Source organism: Furipterus horrens, unplaced genomic scaffold, assembly GCF_987537825.1.
Source record: "Furipterus horrens unplaced genomic scaffold, mFurHor1.1.pri manual_scaffold_13, whole genome shotgun sequence".
In the NCBI taxonomy this organism is placed as follows: Eukaryota; Metazoa; Chordata; class Mammalia; order Chiroptera; family Furipteridae; genus Furipterus; species Furipterus horrens.
Window position 1 is genome coordinate 24,904,588 of NW_028327183.1, and position 20,604 is coordinate 24,925,191.

General features: G+C 38.5%; 1 protein-coding gene across 5 annotated transcripts; it reads right to left on the minus strand.

Moving 5' to 3' along the window:
• Window positions 1-1,203: 1,203 nt before the first annotated feature.
• Window positions 1,204-20,261, minus strand: CMC2 (C-X9-C motif containing 2). 5 transcript variants are annotated; one of them, XM_090259913.1, is made up of 6 exons: window positions 20,195-20,261; window positions 19,726-19,865; window positions 13,720-13,774; window positions 12,010-12,122; window positions 5,765-5,836; window positions 1,204-1,585 (listed from the first exon to the last, which is right to left on the minus strand). In XM_090259913.1, exons 2-6 carry the CDS (start codon window positions 19,726-19,728, stop codon window positions 1,499-1,501), a joined length of 330 nt encoding a protein of 109 aa, XP_090116039.1. In that variant the 5' UTR covers window positions 19,729-19,865; window positions 20,195-20,261; the 3' UTR covers window positions 1,204-1,498. The 5 variants fall into 5 exon arrangements, with proteins under 5 accessions (XP_090116039.1, XP_090116041.1, XP_090116044.1 ...); XM_090259915.1 differs by lacking the exon at window positions 13,720-13,774; XM_090259918.1 differs by lacking the exon at window positions 19,726-19,865 and having other exon boundaries at window positions 20,195-20,259.
• Between the last annotated feature and the right edge of the window lie 343 nt (window positions 20,262-20,604).

Sequence of the window (20,604 nt, forward strand, 5' to 3'; positions counted from 1 at the left end):
CTGGGTGTAATCTCTCTTCTCCTCCAGTTTACACCCCAAACTACAACCAGAAAAATCTTACTAAAAACACAAATTAAAACATATCACCCTCCTAAGTCCCCTCCACAAATCCCAATTCACCATGTTAAAATTTGCAACTGGTCATCACAGCATTGAAGAAAAAATTCCAACAGAATTAAAAGACATTTCTGACCCTCACCCACCAGGAGTTCTCATATTCCAGCCACGCTAAATGACCTGACACTCCCTAGAATATACTCCATTTTCACTCCACTTGTCAAGACACCTGTGCTAAGTAGCTTTCTTAGAATGGCTTCCTCTTCCTGAAGGCTGGGCATGGATGCCCTTTCTATGTTTTCTATGGCACCTACCTAATCATGGCATTTACTACACTAACAGTCAACTAAGCTTCTAAACACAAAATGTCTCATTTCTGTACCTGTACTGCCTGACGAGGGTACACAACCGAATAAACTGAATGTCCATAAGTCTTGAAAGGGACCTCAGAATTAATTCTGCTTCCTCCTCTAATCCTTCATTAAGTATCTGTTGTCCTTTGTAACCACCTCGCTATGTGAATATTAAGATCCAGGCTCTTGGATACCTCTTTTGATGGAAAAATCACTTATTAAACAAACCAAGAAGGCCTCATGCTGAACATAAACATGAGAATTCACTAGGAGTTCACAGTTCACAGTCTGTTGACACCTTATCCGCCAAGACAAGAAGATCAAGCCCTGCCGTCATGTGGCTGGAAGCTGCTGACTTTCAGAGTCTCACAGGTCTCAGAAACACCAGGCAGAAAGAACGCTGCTAAGAATGAGTATGGAGAGAAGACGGAGCCCTGTACCCAGCAAGAGGCGGCACGCTGTCCTAAGGTTAATGCCCAGGAGTTAGCTGGTGCCCAGGGTGGGTACATCCAACCAAATGACAACCAGAGCTCTGCCAAGACTTAAATTCTAACTAGAAGTAATTTTATCAATGTTAAACATTTAACCTTTTAAGAAAGTAGCTCTTTAAAAACAATAAAGTTGGAACATTTTCATATAGTTAACACAGCTGGGAATTTCCTCAAACTCTTTTTGCCCTACCTTGTACCCTCAATGTTTAAGCTCCAGAACTGTCGCATTGGCAAAAACGAAAGGCTAATGGGACCGTTTTGCCCTAATTTCAGGAGAGTCTAAGAGAACAGAGAAAATATGATTAAAGTCAATTGTTTTATTGAGGGAGATATAAGTTACTCAAATGTTAACTGGCTGTAGGCAAAGGAAAGAAGCATATTAAAAGTCAGGTGTGTTGATAAAGGACTTGGAGTACTAAAGGCTCTGCCCAACAAATATTCTGAATACTGGGTTTCCGTATTTCTCCGTGGCTCAGTTTCTTATGGGTCACTTGCTATTCAAAAGATTCTGGGGACTAAATGAAATAGGATTCTTTCAGTTATCAACCAAGAGTCTTTAGGTCTTCTCTCAGCCAAGGCATCCAGTGAAAATATAATTTATGTTTCAGATCCGTCTGGAGAATTAAAAAGTCTCTTTCGCATTGCATTGCCACGCTCCCTGCTCTTGGTTCTCTTTTCCACGTACTGAAAAATAAAAGGAAGGGGAAGAAAAAAGCAGATTATATCAACATTTATATCAATTAAGTTAATACTTTAAAATATTTGCAAAATAAAAATAATGTTTTTGCTGACATTTATCTTTTATTTCACTAAATCTGAGATTGGAAAGTGACCTTAGAGGCTATCTAGTATATGGTACAGTATCTACGTCCTAACAGATACTCAAGTCCTTACTGAATTAATTTCCTCTCAAAACATGAATTCAGTAAATATTTAAGATGACTGAGTTTTGTCCCTGTCCTCCAGGAGCTCACAATCTGTTGAATTATCCAACCTCTGATTGAATACTTCTGGTTATGAGGAGCTCACTACCTATTTAATTATTGTTCCAGTAATTGTTCTACACTTCTTTATGTCGAATCAGTGTTTCCCAGTAAGTTCTCCTACTGCCCTCTATTTCTTCTTGTCTGTTATATATATTCTTTCAAATATCTGATTACAGATAACCCACTAACAATCTCTTTCTCAGGCTGAATATCACTGGTTTCTCCACTGTTCACAGAATAGGGCTTCTACCTTCTAATATCTTATCTATAAAGCACCTTTTATAACGTACTTTAATATCAATACTCCTTATAAAAAATAACACAGCCACAACTAAATACATTGTTCCAAAAGTAGCCTGGCAGATGTGGACTAAAATGTGCCTACTAGTTCTTATGACATGGACACATTACATTTCTATAAATACGAGTATTATCAAGAGTAACTGGCTCTTAGCAAACATGTTATCCTATTGGTTCATGCAGGAACTTACAGGCAGCTGAACTTCCCAGGAATTTTTAAATCATGAATAGTCATTAAATCATATTCTCCTCAAATCCTATGTATCTGTAATCAGTTGGATCTAAATGCAGTTATCGCCTTAGAGGTTTTCAACCTAGTATTTTTTCTGACTAGTAGATTACAAATAACAGGAAATACAGAGCCTGACACTTAGAAAAAGCACTTGTTTAAAGCAGAGAAACTTGGATATAAGTGTTCTTATATGCACATATGTATAGGCTTGTAATATATATACCAATACGGATATATTTTAAAGGTTAATGAAGAGTCCCTAGGCAGAGAGAGAAAAAAGTATAAAGTCAATACAAGTTGAAAAAAGTAAAAGCAAATCCAATTTGAAAAAACTGAGCATATGTGAACAGTTGGACATTAAAATCTTTTAGAAGACAGAGACAGGGAATGAGGCCAGAGAAAACAAAAGATTAGTGATACAGAGCTAACCAGGGACTTGACCGGATCCCCTCCCCCACCTCCTGAGACAATGGTGTGGGGAGATTCCTGGCTTTGAGTTACTTCATCTTCTGGTCCAGTAACATCAAATATAAGGAGTTGGGCTAGATAATCTTTAAGAAGTTTTCTGAGTATAAAGTTTTGACTGAAGGTTCCTAACATGTTTACCAGAATGGTAGTGTTCAAACATTTTTTTTTCCTTCTTCATCAAAGGGCCACCTCAAATTATACACAAAGCAACAGGTCCCTTTAACCAAAACCATTCCGTTATGTCATACATTAGTTTTCCTTTTAAGATTGTTAAGGAAAAGGTATGTTTTGTTGTTGTAAAAAAATTTAGGGATGAAAAAGCCACTACTCACTCTGGCAGGGTAGCTCAGTTGGTTAGAGGGTCGTACCAATACACCAAGGTTGTGGATTCAATCTTCAGTCAGGGCACATACAAGAAGCAACCAATAAATGCTTTAAATAAGTGGAACAAATAAATATTTCTCTCTCTCTTCCTCTTTCCTTCTCTCTAAAAATAAATAAATAAATAGCCACTACTCCAGAACAGGGATAGATACCTGCTCTGAGAAAAGAAATTTTTTTAAAAGATTTTATGTATTTACTTTTAGAGAAGGGAAGGGAAGGAGACAGAGGGTTTCAGAGAAACATCAATGTGTGGTTGCCTCTTGCATGCCCCCAACTGGGGACCTGGCCTGAAACCCACGCATGTGCCCTGACTGAGAATTGAACCGGCGACCCTTTAGCTCACAGGCCAGTGCTTAATCCACTGAGCCACACCAGCCAGTCAGGGTGAGAAAAATATTTGATGTCTATCTTTAATGACATGTTGCCTCCAACAATTAGGTTGGGAAGAGGGTCTGAAGATAATACTTTGTAGCAGGCCAATAAAATAAATCATAGAGCAAATTAAAATATAGCCTATACAATATACATTAAGATTATTTCCAAAGGGAGTCAAAATGGCCCCCATACAAAAGAAGAAAAAAAAGAAGAATATAACGTTACTCACAAAACTCCACTAAAACACAGATTGAATGTAAGATCAATTAACCAAAACCAAATAAAGCACAGAGGGACAAAAGAGGATCCTACACAGAAGTAATACTGTATTAGTAATTATTTCAATAAATGAACAAAAGCAACAACAAAAAAGCAAAGAGAGGCTCAGCAGGACTGGCCAGACCCTTTTTCTAGTTATAAGCTTCAAGGAATGAAGTACTCAAATGATACATCAAGGGAATGGTAGGCAGAGAGCACTAGAAGCAGTAAGTGGTAAACTAGACAGCACCAAAAGCAGAGAGGAAAAAAATGAGGACAGATTCAGAGGTTTAAAGGAGGAAAGGACAGAAATATGTCTATAAATCAGGTAATTAAGCAACATAAAACCCATACAGAGGACTTAGAAAATAAATCAAGGAGAAGACCTGAAATTTATATGAAAAACTCAAGACAAAATAAGAGTATCTGTAACATTCTACCAAATAGTCACTAACAGCTCAGGACTACCTGGGAAGATAATTTCATATGATCAATCATCAAACCAATGGCAAAATCACTAAACTGTAAGGAGGAAAAAAATCTAAACTTAGGAAAACAGTTATGTTACACACTTAAAGTACGTGAGAAATAACAACTATACCCAATAAAATAGTATGGCCTTTATTTTTCCAAAATTTTATTTAAAAAGAAACAGAGCCCTAAGTTTAGTTTCCATCTAAATGAGCCTTTGCATACCTTTTTAAACTATTTTAAAAAATCAGTTTAAAACATTTATGAATACTGTATACATGTTTGTTCACACAAAGAAAATTATCACCCTTAACTCAGAACCCCACGTTCTTCAAACAGTAAAGATACTTTAGAAAGGGATTCCAGGATGAAAACAACAACAGAAAGCCCAAAGTGGAAAATATAAAAAATGAAAAATAAAAGATGCTTAGAAGCTTCAAATATTATATCTAATACTTTTTAATATAAGTCTAATGGGGGGGGTTAAAGAACAGAAAATGAAAGAAAATTGAAAGGCAGATTTGCAGTATAGATTTTTAAAGGCTCTGGACATAAAGCATCTGATGTACAAAACAAATGGAATTAGATTTCTTTTCAAATATTTAAATGCACTCTGCTTGGTTAGCAGTACCTGTAAAAAGATAATGAATTAGGTATTTTGGCTATTTGCCCAAGTCCAAGTCTTAGTCTAAAATTGGGTTCAGGAAATGAGTCTTTCCAAATAAGTCAAACTATATCCCTATGGTTTATACATACCATAATTATAAAGAAATTCAAAAGTTTAAAGCTGTAAAGAGCCTAAGTCCACCCTCACCATGTTATATAAGGAAGTTGAGGCCCAGAAGAGTTTTAGTTACCTGTTACAGCCAATAGCTGATTGATAGTTTTTTTGCTGAAGAGATTCAATTTACCAAACGTTTTGAAAATTGAAGAAAGACATCTATAGATCAAATTCCTATGAAAAGGGTCCTCTTTTCCCACTGCATGTTTTTTACTTTAGCTTTTAATTTTATTTTTCAATTACAGTTTACATTCAATATTATTTTGTATTAATTTCAGGTACACAGTATAGTGGTTAGACAACCATATGCTGTACAAAGTCAACTTCCCAAAATTTAAAATTCATCCAGGGGAATTACAGTGATTATAAAAAGGACATTGTTTTCATTTATATGCATGCTAAACAGCCGTGATATTCTAAAACTGTCCCCAGAAGAGGCTTTCATTTCCCCCCTAATTTTTAGGGGGAGTACATACATATAAAGGCAATTTTTCTCTTTTATACTGAAGTTTGGGAAAGAAATTTCACAATGGCAGTAATATATAATACTGTTAAAAAATATTCTGTTCTATTGTCGAACTATTGCCATCCTTTAACACTTTTCTTACCTCATTCTTCAAGCATTTTCTCATCTCCCGATCAAGATCATTGCAATGACCAAAAAATTTCAGAATGCTGTGCTAGAATAAGAAAACGGTAAAATATTTCATCCCATAATATGCTCTCTGGCACACAGAATTTAAATATTTAATGTTTCACCTTGTTAATAAGCAAACAGTTAAATCAAGTATAAAATATACAAATAAACATGCTTATCCTGGCTTTTCTAAAAAAGACGGATAAATGCTCTATAGGTAGAAATAAAAAAATAAAAAACCTTTCCTTGATAAATGGGAAGCCTATTAACCTGCCAAAACCTCATAATGACAGAGTGTAAACAATTTTATTTCCTAATACCACTTTCTTTAATGGCATGTTAAAATCACAGCGCTATCCATCCTGCATTACAGGGAGTGATGTCAAAGAGCAGTGGCCCTATTAACACAAGGAGCTTGTCAGTAGCAAACGCTGTCCAATAGAAGAGCTACTTAATAAACGCCTGGTGCCAAAACCATTTTCTCATTTGTCTCCATTCAAAATATTATCAAAATAAATCAGAAACACATAACGCTATTATTAAATGGCCTATATGGGCCACATAAATAAGCCACTAATTCACAATAAAGGAAAATCTATGTCTGAAGTTCAGTCTGCTTTATTTGAAAAACAAAAATAAAAATTTCCCAATGGTTTCAAGTCCTATGACTACTCTCATGCCAAAAAATGTACCCCAAAGAAGATTAAGATGAAGACTGAAGACAAGAACCTGAATTTTAGTAGGATCATATCTAGTGTGTTTGCATGTCACAGTTTCCAAGGGTGGACTGGAGAGCAGTGTGATCTGCAATGATGCCATAAATGCTGAACTTACAGTTGTAATAATTAAGTAGATCTTTTCCTTTCCTTTCTAAATAAGGCTTTCATGGAAACCAAGCAACACACAGTTAGTAAGCTACACCTACACCTCATGCTATTTCTTATCCTCCTGATTCATCACCACTTTAAATGTACTTTCCTGGCCCACACTGGATAAACCGTGAAGAGTTTTTCTGGCAAGCATTTCAAATAGACTAAGAGCTCCTACTGGTTACCCTCACGACCTCCTCAGAATAAATATTTCCTGTTTCTTTTTCCTAAATTACTTCCTTAAAAACAAATAAGCAGAGACAATGTAGTTTCACACACCTTCTGGTCAAGCAGAAATAACAGCAAGGATTAGACTTTAGAATGCAAGGCAATACTTTGGTACTTTAGCTTACATTTTTTCCTATCATCCCACATACATACAGCTTATTTTTAAAATTCAAGAAAAAAACTAACTTGTATTTTACTTTTACCCCAACATTAACCCCGTGTAAGAATTACACTCTTGTGACATGTGAAAAACCCAAAATGCTCAGTGTTAGTGGTAAAGGACATGCCTATGTACTGCAATTCTCTGTACACAGCACAAGCTTCTAGTGGCTGACGTCTACTTCCAGAGAACCAAACTGGCTAAGCAACTGATTTCACAAGTGAATCAGTCAGCTGATGTCTGGAAAACGATGTCCCAGGCGCTAGGATACAGCAGTGAGCAAGGAGGACCTGGGTCCTGCTCTCACAGCTCACAGTCAGAGGGAGGAGACAAGAATGACAGGATTGCTACAAAGCAATGGTTTGTCAGGTGCAGTCCAGGGACATCCAAGAGTTCTCAAGGCCTTTCCAAGAGACACACACGATAAAAACTACTTTCCTAATAATCAAAGATCTTATCTGTTTTGTTCACTTTCATTCTCTAACAAGGGTACAGAGGAATCTTCCAGAGGCCATGAGTGTAACGACATCACAGATTGAATGTAGAGGCAGCTATGAAAATCCAGCTGTAACTTCCGGCCAAGATGGAGGCTTAGACGGACACGCTAGGTCTCCCTCTTCAACTATAGAGGAATACAACTACTTCAAAACAAAGGATAACTAGAAATTCCAGAAAATAAAACTACATGGAAGTCCAACATATGAAGTTATAAACCAACGGTGCCATTTGGGCAGGTAAGAGTTAAAGTGAGCAGTGCTGTTTGCGGTTGCACCCGGAGCAGCGGGCGGCGAGGAGTCCCGGTGGCCAAGCCCCTGGCGGTGCGCGACTCCGGAGCTGGGGAGAGCGGCTACGCAAGCCCCTGGCGGTGCGCGACCCCGGCGAGGAGTCCCGGTGGCCAAGCCCCTGGCGGTGCGCGACTCCGGAGCTGGGAAGAGTGGCTACGCAAGCCCCTGGCGGTGCGCGACCCCGGCGAGGAGTCCCGGTGGCCAAGTCCCTGGCGGTGCGCGACCCCGGAGAGGAGTCCCGGTGGCCAAGTCCCTGGCGGTGCGCGACTCCGGAGCTGGGGAGAGCGGCCGCCGCATCGCCTTGAACAGTGAGGCCCAGGGGGGCGGGAGGACGGATCCCGGTCTCCTAGCTGAATAACTGTGTGACTCCATCTTGGACCCCCGCCCCCACAGAAAGCACCACAGGGCTGCGAAATAGGTCGCGGACAAGCAGGCGCCGGTCGCTAATTTGTGACGCGTACACAGGCACTGCCCCCACAGCCAGCCCAAGAAAACAAAAAGCATCTGTCAAAATGAGGCAGGCAACTTTAGAAATACCGGTAACACAACTCACCAGGCAGCAGATAGAGAACTTGACAGATGAACAGATAAGAAACCTGTCAGAGGCTCAGTTCTGGGCCATTGTTATCAGGTGGCTTACAGAATTCACAAAAGAGCAGGAAAAAGATATGAAAGAAGCGAAAAACTTTCATAACGAAAGGAACAAAACCACATACGAGACAGAAGGTGAGGAATCCAGAGTTCATTTCAATAAACTGGAATATGGAGAAGGAACAAGCAGTCAACCAATGCAGCGAGAGGAAATGGGAAGCAACAACGAAAGGATCAGAAACCTCTGGGACAGCTATAAAAGGCCCAACATAAGAATCATTGGTTTGCCAGAGAACGAGGAAGATGAACTAGAACTTGAAAAATTGAGTGAAAATATAATAAAGGAGAACTTCCCAGACTTGGGAAAGGGAATAGACCTGCAGGTCCAGGAAGCAAGGAGAGTTCCCAAGAGACTGGACCCAGGGAGAACCACTCCAAGACACATTATAATCAAAATGTCAAAAATTAAAGATAAAGAGAGAATCTTAAAAGCAGCAAGAGAGAAGAAAAGAATTATGTACAAAGGGGTCCCAATTAGACTATCAGCTGACTTCTCAAGGGAAACCCTGCAGGCAAGAAGAGACTGGCAAGAAATATTCAAAGTAATGAAAATCCAAAACCTACAACCACGAATACTCTATCCAGCGAAATTGTCATTCAGAATAGAAGGACAGAGAAAGTGTTTCCAGGACAAAATAAAACTGAAAGAGTTCATTAGATCCAAACCACTGTTATATGAGATGTTAAAGGGACTGGTTTAAAAAAAAAAACAGAAGCTAGGGAGATGAAACAAAGGCAAACTAAATAGGCAACGAGAGGGAAAGAGGAACTGTGGGTACGGGAAGCATATTGGGGGGAGGTCAACAGGGAGGGGGAATGGGGAAAGGGAGGGAGATGATATAGGAATTGGGGATCAAGGTAGGAGGGAATGGAATAGACGGAGAGAGATTGGGAGGAACTGTATGCACAACTAATGGACATAATCTAAAAGGGGGGGACAACTGGAGGGAGGGGGGCCACCGGGTGGAGGGGAGCAGAGGGAAGGGAAATTGGCACAAATGTAATAATTTAATCAATAAAACACATTAAATCATTAAAAAAAAAAAAAGAAAATCCAGCTGTATTCTATTCAGTCAGACATTGAAGAGAATTGTAAAAATGCAAAAGCAATGTCACTTTCTTTTTGTTTTGGAAACTAAGAGCCTTTTATAAAAAATAACTATGTTAACATATGTGTTTATTATCATTTTTAAATAAATTTTTTATTTCTCAGTTTCACTTACTAAATTCAGTAAATATTGATATATATAGCCCACATAAACAAAGTTCTTTGTGATCCTCAATACTTTCTAAGAGTATAAAGGAGTCCTGAGACCGAAAAGTGTGAGAACTGCCATGAAGTAGGATATGTATTATGTATGTTGTTACTGGACTACGTACAGAGTGACTATCCCAAGAGAAGCTAGACCAGGAAAGAAGAAAAGAAGGAGGAAATGACAAATTAAGCCGAATAAAACCTAGAAGATAATAAATGTTCTAGCAAATGGGCAGTGAAGATGGTGAAAAGGGCTCTAAGCTAAGCAAAGGAAAAAGCAGTACAAAGGATTAGAAGAGAGAAACATGCTCCAGTGCAACTGCAAGAGCACATAGGGAGGAGGGGGAGACCAGAGGTACAGGACAGTGGTGAGGCCCAGAGGTAGGTAGGGACCGGTTTCAAGAAGGTCTTACAACAACTAGTAAGAAATGAAGATTTTGTAGACAAAGGGAGCTATTACAGGGGAACAATGATTAAACTTACATTTCAGAGATCACTCTAGATGCAGTATGGAAAGTGAATTAAGACAGAAGAGGATTAAGCAGTCAGGGGACTGAGCATCGGCCTACGAACCAAGTGTTGCTGGTTCGATTCCCAGTCAGGGCACATGACCAGGTTGCATGCCAGGTCCCAAGTTGGGGGTGCATGAGAGGCAACCACACATTGATGTTTCTCTCCCTCTCTTTCTCCTTTCCCCTCTCTCTAAAAAGCAGATAAATAAAATTTTAAAATATGATATATAGATATATAGATAGATATATAGATATATATCAGTGGGACAGACCAGAGAGCCCAGAAATAGATCCTCTCACATATGGTAAATTGATTTTTGACAAAGGCACCAAGATAGTGGAGAAAGAATAGTCTCTTCAATAAATGATGGTGGGATAATTAGGTATCCATAGGTAAAGAAAGAAACCTCGATCCATACCTCACACCATACATAAAAATAATAACTTGAAATGAATCACATACCTAAATGTAAAAGCTAAAACTACAAAATTTGCAAAAGTAAACATAAGAAATCTTTGTGACCAGGAAATATACAACATCTTTAAGACATAAAAAACACAAACAAAAGAAAAAAACTGATAAATTAGACTTCATCAAATTTACAATTGCTCTTCAAAACACATCCTTAAGAAAATGAAAAAGGATGTCATAGACTGGGAGAAAATATTCAAAATACACTTATCAGACAAAAGGCCTGTATGCCCAATGAAAAAAGTAATTCTGACAACTAACTAAATAGTAAGACAAATCAATTTTTAAATATTGGGAAAAGACTATATGCATAGCCAATAAGCACATTAAAAGATATTCAAAATCACTGGCCATCAGGGAAATACAATTTAAAACCAAATGAGATACTACTACATACCCACAGAATGGCTAAAGTTAAAAAGACTTATGATAGCAATTCTTGATTTAAAATGAATGGTGAAAATAGTTTGCCTAAAGTATATTATTCATCAACAGTCTCTGAATCAGTAAAAATATTTGACTTCACAGGTTCCGGGTCTTACTTACTACATTACTTTCTGTCTTAAAATTTTGCTCATTTAAATCATACTTACTACTATTAAAATTTGACATGTCTACTGTATGAATCTCATGAAGAAAATACTGCATCATGCCAAGTTAAGAATAACACAAATGCTCCTTAACACTATCTCATGCACCAAGTATATGAAAAAAAGCTACATATTCGACAACTGTAAAAATATCAGTTCAATTTAATGCAGTCCAAAAATGGGCTTCTTTGTATTTTGGTTTTGACCATGGAATTTTACTTCCATTCCACTAATAAGTAAACCTGTCAAATGGGGCCCAATCATAATTTTTTTTTTTTACCCCCAATCATAATTTAAATTTATCAACATCTAATTATAAAAATGTTTCAGTTTCCTTTAAACACAGAATGGGAGACATCAAGGACCAGAAAATTATTAGACTAATTCAATTATGATCAGAAGAGTCAGAGCTGAACATAATTGTTCTGGTGCTCTGTAATTAGGAAAAGTATTTTAAGAACATGGATTCTAAATATTATAATCATTTCAAAAGATCTCTAACAAACTTTCATCCTTTAATTTTACTAATCATAAGAGGAAGTGGTTTCTGAAAAATCACAAGCATCAATTGCTAGTCTTTACTAAGCTGAGACATTATCATTCCCTTCCATTAGTGGAGATAACATTTAAATTGCATCAGTGTGTTGTATCTAAGTTTTATTTTTACTGTATGGTAATTTTTATGAACTCTTACATTTTTGTGACAATCCTTAAGTAAGTTAATCAAGACGTTGCATTCTTCAGTGTGCAAGTGTGGAGATAAGTCAGGATGCATCTTTGGGAGGTGTTGGAGCACAGCAGGGCAACCTGTGGATACAAGAGTGTCTTGAATATGTGTGACTATATTTGTTAATGCAACCTGAACTATTTTCATATTTTCAGTAGGAACCTCCAGTGACCTTTATCAGAAAAGAATGCTGAACTTAGGCAAATTATTAAACTTGAGCCTCGGGTTCCTTATCCAAGGATTTAACAGATTCAGTAATTTATCACGAGTGTTTAGAGAACATGCAGGTTCAGAAAAAAGCAGGACTCCTCAACAGACCCGATCCTGGAAATAAGTGCTCAAGCAGAAACAGCTTACCTATATTAATAAGCCCCCCATTCCTGAAACTGATTACAACTCATTTTGTTCAGATAAGATTCAACCAGTTAAGACAACTGGCTTATTAATCCTTTAAAAATGTGTATTACTCTGAGAGGGTTAAAGGGAAAATTAGTTATCTTACATTAGTGTGAACTAATACAGACTGCTTTCTTCCTAACATCTGACTAGGAAAATCTAACTAAACAATGAAAAGAAACAAGAAGCAGATGGAACATAAATTTTTCAAATTGACCAGATATATCCATAAAATGTGATTTTTACAATGAAAACAAGAGGCTGAAATCCTGAAACTTGTTTAATTGGTTCATTCACATAGAAAATGAGCAGCTAAGGTCAAAGGAAAAGCATTATTTAGAAGTGTGTGAGAACACTATACACCTGTTGTCTTTTAAACTTACTCTTTTTAACTCAGAAAAAAGTACCAAAGAAACAAAAAAAGAACCAATTAATTGCTGTAATCTTTTAAAAGTTCTAAGAAAGATAATATAGGAGAAAATTATGACCTTAGCTTGGGCAAAGAGTTCTTAGATACATAAAAAGCACAATCCATAAAAGAAAAAAAATTGATAAAAATCGAAATTAAAAACTTTCCTGATTCAAAAAATGCCATTAAGAAAACGAAAAGACAGGCCACACTTGGGTGACATGTAGGTCCATCAGTTGTAATAAATACACCGTCTGGTGGAGGTTGTTGACAGTAAGGGAAGCTGGGAGTGTGTAGGGTCAGAGGGTACATGACATCTCTCTACTTTGTGCTCAATTTGGCTGCAAACCTAAAACTGCTCTAAAAAAATAAAATCTACAAGCCACAGACTACAAGAAAATAATTACAAATCATATATAATAAAGGACTTGTATCTGCAATAATAAAAAGAATGCTTACAAACAACCCAATGTTTAAAATGGACCCCAAAATGGTCAAAAGATCTGAAGAGATATTTCACTGAAGATGACACATGAAAAGATGCTGAACACCACTAGTCCTCAGGAAAATGCCAATTAAAGCCACAGTGAGATACACTCCATACGCGCTAGAATGTCTACAATCAAAAAGCCAGACAGCGCCAAGCACTGGTTAGAATGTGGAGAAAATGGACCTCATGCATTGCTATGGGGAATGTAAGACAGCAGACACTTGGGAAGACAACTGACAGTTTAAGAAGTTAAACACAAATCCATATGCCCTGGAAATTGCACTCCTAAGAATCTACTCAAGAGCCATGAAAACATAAAGAGTGGGGGCAAAAGTAAAATTATAGTTATGAGCACATGAAACACAGTTTATTCTTGTATTACCTATTAAGTACTGTATTATTTTTCCATATGAACTGTAACCAACTTTTGCTTCACCCTGTATATCCACACAAAGTATGTATGTCAATTTTCATAGCATTACTCATAACAGCGAAGACTGGAAACAATCCAAACATCCAATAATCAAGTACTAATTGGATAAAAAAAATGTAGTACATTTACACAATGGATTACTATTTTTCAATTAAAAGAAATTAAATGATACATGTGCTAACATGGATGAACCTGAAAAGCACTAAGCTAAGTGAAAGAAGCCAGAATCAAAACACTATACTGTATTCTTCCATTTATATGCAATGTCTAGAAAAGGCAAATTTGTAGACAAAAAGCTGGTCATTGGCTACCTATATCTGAAGGTGAAAGTGGGGAATTAATTTGCAAATGGACACCAAGCAATATTTTTGGGTGGTGAAAATGTTCTAAAATAGGACTGGAGTAATAGTTGCAAATAGTGTAAGTTTACTAAAATCACTGAATTCACTTTCATTGAGTGAATTTTATAGTATGTAAATTATACCTTAACAAAACCGTTAAAAACAAGTTGAGAGAAATTCAAACTGCTCATCTACCTTCCACTCCCAACAAATAAAATCCTTAAAAATGCCTAAACCAATAATTCCAAAGGAGTATAATATACCTACTATTTCAGATTTCAACTTACAAAAATACCAGTAGATCACATTTCATTGAGTAACTAACACACACACACACACACACACACACACACACACACACACACACAATATACCACAGCGAAGATTAAAAATCAGGCTGGTTTGCACAGCTGAATATTTGAAATGGAAATTTAAAATACAGCCTAGTTCAAGTTTCTTTTTTTGCCTGCCACAGACTACAAGGTCTTTTTAATGATAAATTTTTGCCTCGGAAAACTGAGGTCTCATACATAACAGCAATTTAAGTCATCTAATACGGTACCAATATTATGTACCTACATTTATGTATACTATCAGTTATCTGGTTTCTGCCTCACTTAATCTTTTTTTCTGAAGGAAAATGTACACTGGTTTAGTCACCTAGCAAATGACTTTAACATTTTATTTTGTAAATATACTTGACAAAGTATTTTTTGCATATTTCTATCAACCAGCCCTCAAATTTGTGCTTTTACATTTCAGAAACAAGCTTACAGTGTACTGAAATGACTTCTTTAATTGGCAAAGTAAATAGTCGAGAAGATACTTGGCTGCAGAGATTAAAAATATACACACATGTTGTATATAAGCATAAATGTATATTATTATAATATACAACTATAAAACAATGGCATTGTTCTTAGAACACACTTAAATGAGTGCTGATACCTTCCATTAGTTATCTTTAAAAGCCTATTCTAATAACACTAGTATAATTCAAAGTAATTATTATAAACTAAAGAAAAGCTAAACATATATTCCAATTATTTATTTTTAAAATTTCTTCAAAGCCATAACAATACACCTACATTATCAATATGCAAAATAATTTGTTAAACACTATGTGCTAGGCACAAGTCTAATAATCCTCCCAATAACTATAGGAAGTAGGTACCTTTTAAAATTCAGTTGAATCGTAAGAAATTACCTTTTTGTACATCAAAATATGTATTACCTACATTTTCATGGCAAAACTAAGCCCAGTCGCATAGTAAGTGGCAGAGTTACTACATAAGGTAATCTCCCACCACGACAGATTTCTTTCCCATGTTCAGAATAGGAAAGACATACCTTCCCAGTAGTTTGTGAATGAAATAGGAAGGAAAAAACTATTTCCCAAAGGCACTAATTCTAGACCTAGTTTGTCCAAAGAAGTCAGTGTAATACTGATATTATCCTGTATTATTAGAAATAAGAGTGTCTGTTTACATCAAGAAAAAGAACAGTACTATACTTGTCCTGATCAGCCACATCCAGAATATTAATAGTTTGAATATTCCTGGGAAGAGTGCTCAGGATAGGCCTGGTACCTTGGTTGGTTGTGCGGTCCATGGCAATCTTTCCAGGGAAGGAATGAAGGTTGCTTTCCCGAAAGATGGCTAGAAGGGACCTTAAAGCACAATGGAAAACCCCAAGGACTTGGAAAAGACAGGTGTTTACAGGCAAGGCTGAATGCCAGGTATGTGGCTCAGCTCCTGTGCCCTGAAGGGCTGACTGAAAGTCACCCTAAAGGTTCCTTGTGTAAGTTCCAGCAAAGCAGATGTAAAGTTCATATGTGATCATTTGCTGCTTATTGTGTTTATGCAAACGAACAGGATAAATTAAAACCGGGATTAATACAGTCCCTTTAACGACAAGGAGGGTAATCTTAGGAAGAAAAATCGCGATTCAAGGAAAACCACAATGCTCAGTGGTAGACAATAAAATAGTGCAGCTAACTGTCTTTAAAGTTTATTTTCATTTAAAGTTTGTTTTCATTTGAAAGTTAAACTAGGTCTGTGGCATCATCAAAGATGCTTAATTTGTAACAATATAATCAATAAAATATACTTTTTTAAAAAAAGGTGCTTAATTTACAGACAAGAAGAATGTCAAATGCCTTGCAACCGGATGTCTCTCCAATAAGAGAGTCTTGCAGACTTAAGAGACTGGTTTGTGGGTTATGTTGCATAAATTAACAAGTGTGTTCTGTTTTCATAGCGTGTAAGCCTATGATCTCATTACCTGAGTGACTGTCTGTATGTATAGGCCACACTTAATCCTGCCTGCATCGCTGCCTCCTGAGACTCAAGGGTTTGGCTGAACTAATTGGTTGGGTTGGTGAAGAATGGGGTGGTCTGCGGGCTTCACTTTAAAACTGGTTTCTCTTTTCTATCCTAAAGGCTTGGGCAGAAAGGGCCCAGGGGTCTGAGATGGGGGGGAGGGGGAACTAAAATACTCCCCTCAGCCCAAACTAAGCATAGTGGGCAAAAGGATTTTGGACAGGTGTGACATGCCTTGCACACTTTCCTCCGAAGAGCCCGCCCCCCGGTATGGGACATTGAAAAATTAATCCCTGCCTTTTGTCATCTAGTGGTTATGAATTGAAAGATGCCTTTTAACCCTGTTGCCAAATTTGTTGCCCCCAGAATACAACAAGGAAGCCAGCCTGTTAAGCCAAGCATGCTGTGGTCCAGGGACAGCCAGCTGACCTGGAGTCTGCAAAACCCTTCCCCTTGTGGGAAGGCCACCCTCCCCTCCACTCCCCCACTCTTATTAGGGATTTCTGGACACAAGGGTAGGTAGGACGACGACCATGTCCAGCTTGAAGTAGCTTGAGATCTTTGACCCCTGTCCTTTATAAGATTAAAGGGTCTTACGTCTGAGAGGGGGGAACTGTTATTTTTTATTGTTACAAAATAATTAATTAATTAATTAATTAATTAAAGAAGAAGAATATAGGAAAGGGTCAAGCCAAAGAACTTGTATGCACGACCCATGGACATGAAGTAAAGGGGGTGGAGTTGCTGGGGGGAGGGTGGTACTGGGCAGAGGGGAGCAAAGGGGGTAAAAAATTGGAACAACTGTTAACAACATAATCAATAAAATATACCAAAAAGAGAGGAAGAAAAAAATAAAAGTGTTCAGGATGCTGATGGCTCTGACACTAGGTTTAAACAAGAAACCATTAATAAAATTGGTAATATTTGCCAACTTAGGGGCACCGCCAACAGAGGAGACAGATAAAAGAAAAGGAACAATCTGGACAAACCATGCACTTGTAGGAAGAAGATGGTTTGAAGGCAACAACTGTGGACTCAGCTATTCATAACTTGTATCATTTCGTTTACCTGATCTGAGACCTAAGTCTCTTCCTTCTTAAAATAGAATTAACTCTTAACCTGTATCTCTGTGTTGTCACGAGGTTTAAAATAACATATGCGAGAGTCTCTGAAACAGTGAACAGTGGACGCGACATGTAAAGTATTATTTGTATACCTGAAATGCTATCACATCATAGGAACAGTTCAACTGAGTTTACTCTGAGGTGTTTCTGGGAACAGGATGGGAAACCAAAGGGTGGAAGTTACAGAGGCAGATGTCATCTTCATGGAACTATCCAACAATGAAACAGGCTGCTATGTGACACTCTCAGTTATCTATACAAATGTGCCCCAAAGAGACTGGCTACCTCAGTTAAGGGTATCACAGAGTATACTGTAGCATTCATTGCATTCTTAAGTGTCTTCTCAAATCTAAGCTCACAATTAAATGACTTTAAGCCATTTCCAAAACCAAAATTCACATTCAAGTGATAAACACCTGCTACTGCTAGGAATACAGAAAACAATTTCAAAAGGGTAGTGCCAGGGTAATTATGAACAGAGGCTGCGCCGCTGAAACAAAGGTGAAGGGACTATTCATTCATGATAAGCCTTCATGCATGGGCGTTTGCAGTGAGAAAGGGAGGGATAAAGTGATAAAGTCCATTATTATTCAGTTAAAAAACAAAAGTTCAGTACCACTGCATTTAGAAAACATCAGAAGGGTTCACTTGTCACAATTACACTTCCCTCCACATGCCAACTCCACCCACTTCCTCAAGTGTGCACACATTGATACCAAAGCAGTGTCAGCTGAAACTCTTAAACATGTTCAGCTGTGACAATCTGATGTTTTGCTAACTGGCCAACAGGCCCCTAAAGAGCTATTTTAACTTTTACTTGGGGGGTAAACTGGGAGCGTAGAAGCAGTAGGGTACTCTCACTGACAATATAAAAATTAGTCGTATTTTATTCACTCCTTTACCTTATCCTACCAAGACTCGGAGGTAAAATATTCCTAATGAGTATTCTATGATAGAAGAATTCAACCACCAGGTGGCGAAATCTCAGAAAATAAACCAAAAGTAAGCAATAGATTCACTTCAGTACAGGGAGCAAGCCTTCCAATAACACTTTAGCAGATCTATAATTACATGGGGGAAACCCGTATTTTAATGCCACTTTTGTTTTCTTTAGAAAGATTTTGCTATTGTGTGACTGCACCAAAAATAAATTTATATTACAGTTGTAATTTCCAATGTCATTTTAAAATAAGCAGAAGACAAGGCCAGAAAAGTCTCTGAATAACCTGTTCTCCAGAAAAGCCGGTAAACTAATATTTAAAGCTTTCTAAAACACATTTTTTAAAAGCCTACATTACAGAAAGCACTGGAATTAGTTAAATTAGTATTTCTCCAACTATCTTAAACTATGTACCACATTCTGCACAGGGAGCAAACAGCAGAGAGCAGGGGACTACCAACCCTACCCTTATCACAGCTGCAAGTGACCAAATCTACAGGCCATGCCCACTGCTGCTGAGAACAACCCTGGGCTTCATGGGAAGAAGGACTGTATAGACTCCAACTTCTATCACATAGTTTCTTAATGAATGGGCCAAGTTGTAGTTTTCCCTGAACACTCAATCATTAGCATTTACTAGATGCTGAGCACTCTGCCAAATCACGTGAATTTCAGGGGGAAAATTAGTCCATACACCTCAAAGACCGTACAGGCTAACGAGGGAGTATTCTTGTAACTACACATAGTCAATGCTCACTGAATGTTGACTTTAAGATTATCATAGATTTGAAAATTGGTCCAGACCTCAACAAAGATTTTTTTTCTTTTAAAAGGTGGGAATGAGCCTCACTTTATATCAACTAAACAAGTGCAAGACCCTATATGTATAGGAAAAGAAATGCAAAGGGTGTCACAACAAAAACCTATGCCAGCGCAAATTTATGCATTTAAAATTTTTGAATGAAGGTTTCAAGAACTCGGATTTACTTAAAGCACCTACTGGGAAACCCTAGGCACGGTAATCTTTTAACCGAATAAAAGGGATATCAACGTCTACATTCTTTGAAAAGTGTACTGACAGGGACCTTATGGGATTCTCCCATCTCAGAGCGGATTGGTGGCAACTTTCACTGCAGCTGAGATGCGCCCTAACGGGCTCCCATCTTCTACCTGCAAATTCTAAACTACATAATTAATAACAACGATCATACAATGTACTGAGCGCTTACCATGTCAAACACTGTGCTAAATTCTTCCCTTCTCACAATTGATGCGAGGGGTTTATGCCCTTTTACAGGCGAAGCAGTCGAGGCTCAGGGAGCGGAGAAGCCCGACCCAAAGTCGCAAGGCTCGAGAGCGGCGGGACAGACTGCGGAAGAGTGAAAGGTCTAGGACAAAGCCTGCCCTCAACAACTAGCAGCCTCCCTGACAAAATCCCCAGCGTGGAGACAACTGTCGTCCCGAGGACCGGACCTTCCAGATCCCACCCTTCAAGGGCGTCAGAAAGTCCCGACAAGACGCGGCACAGAGGGGCGCACGAGAGCACGGGACGAGGGAATGGACAGGTGGATGTCCCGCGGCCTCCCCGGACGCCGCGGGCAGAAAGAGAGCGCTCCTCCGAACCCCCGGACTCCCCTCACCCGATTCGCTGCGACACCAGGAGGGATGAAGCGGTATTCACCAGCGAAGAATGCTCACCCAAACGCCGGCTTTCCTGCGCACAAGAACCAGGAGTACCAGAGGGGAACACACTCCTGCGCCCCCCCCCCTCCAGCTGACTCGCTAGTGTCCTCTGAGGCGCCTGCGCCTTCGGGACTGGACGGGCCCATTTTACGTGGGGTGGCGGGGGGATGTACGAGTCCAGAGAGACACGGAAAAGCCTAAAGAGCAAGCTAAACCAACAAGTCCGATGACCCCGTGAGAATAACAGCATTTAAACCATATTCTCTGCTAAGAAGGCGACGTGGGAGCTCAATGAGTTGCACTTCTGCTACTCTTTCCACGAGGCCCCCTACGCTGGGGGTACAGTCCAAAGTTTGGCCTCCCCACAGTGGGCGTGGCTAGAGTGGCGGGAACTGCAATTGGCGGTTTTGAAGGCGCAGCGGGCG

Coding starts and splice junctions, on each gene's coding strand:
- CMC2 (XM_090259913.1), bottom strand. Junction 5,837..12,009: donor TTAAGGATTGTCACAAAAAT/GTAAGAGTTCAT, acceptor TTCTTATTCTAG/CACAGCATTCTGAAATTTTT. Junction 1,586..5,764: donor GAAAATGCTTGAAGAATGAG/GTAAGAAAAGTG, acceptor TTTATTTTTCAG/TACGTGGAAAAGAGAACCAA.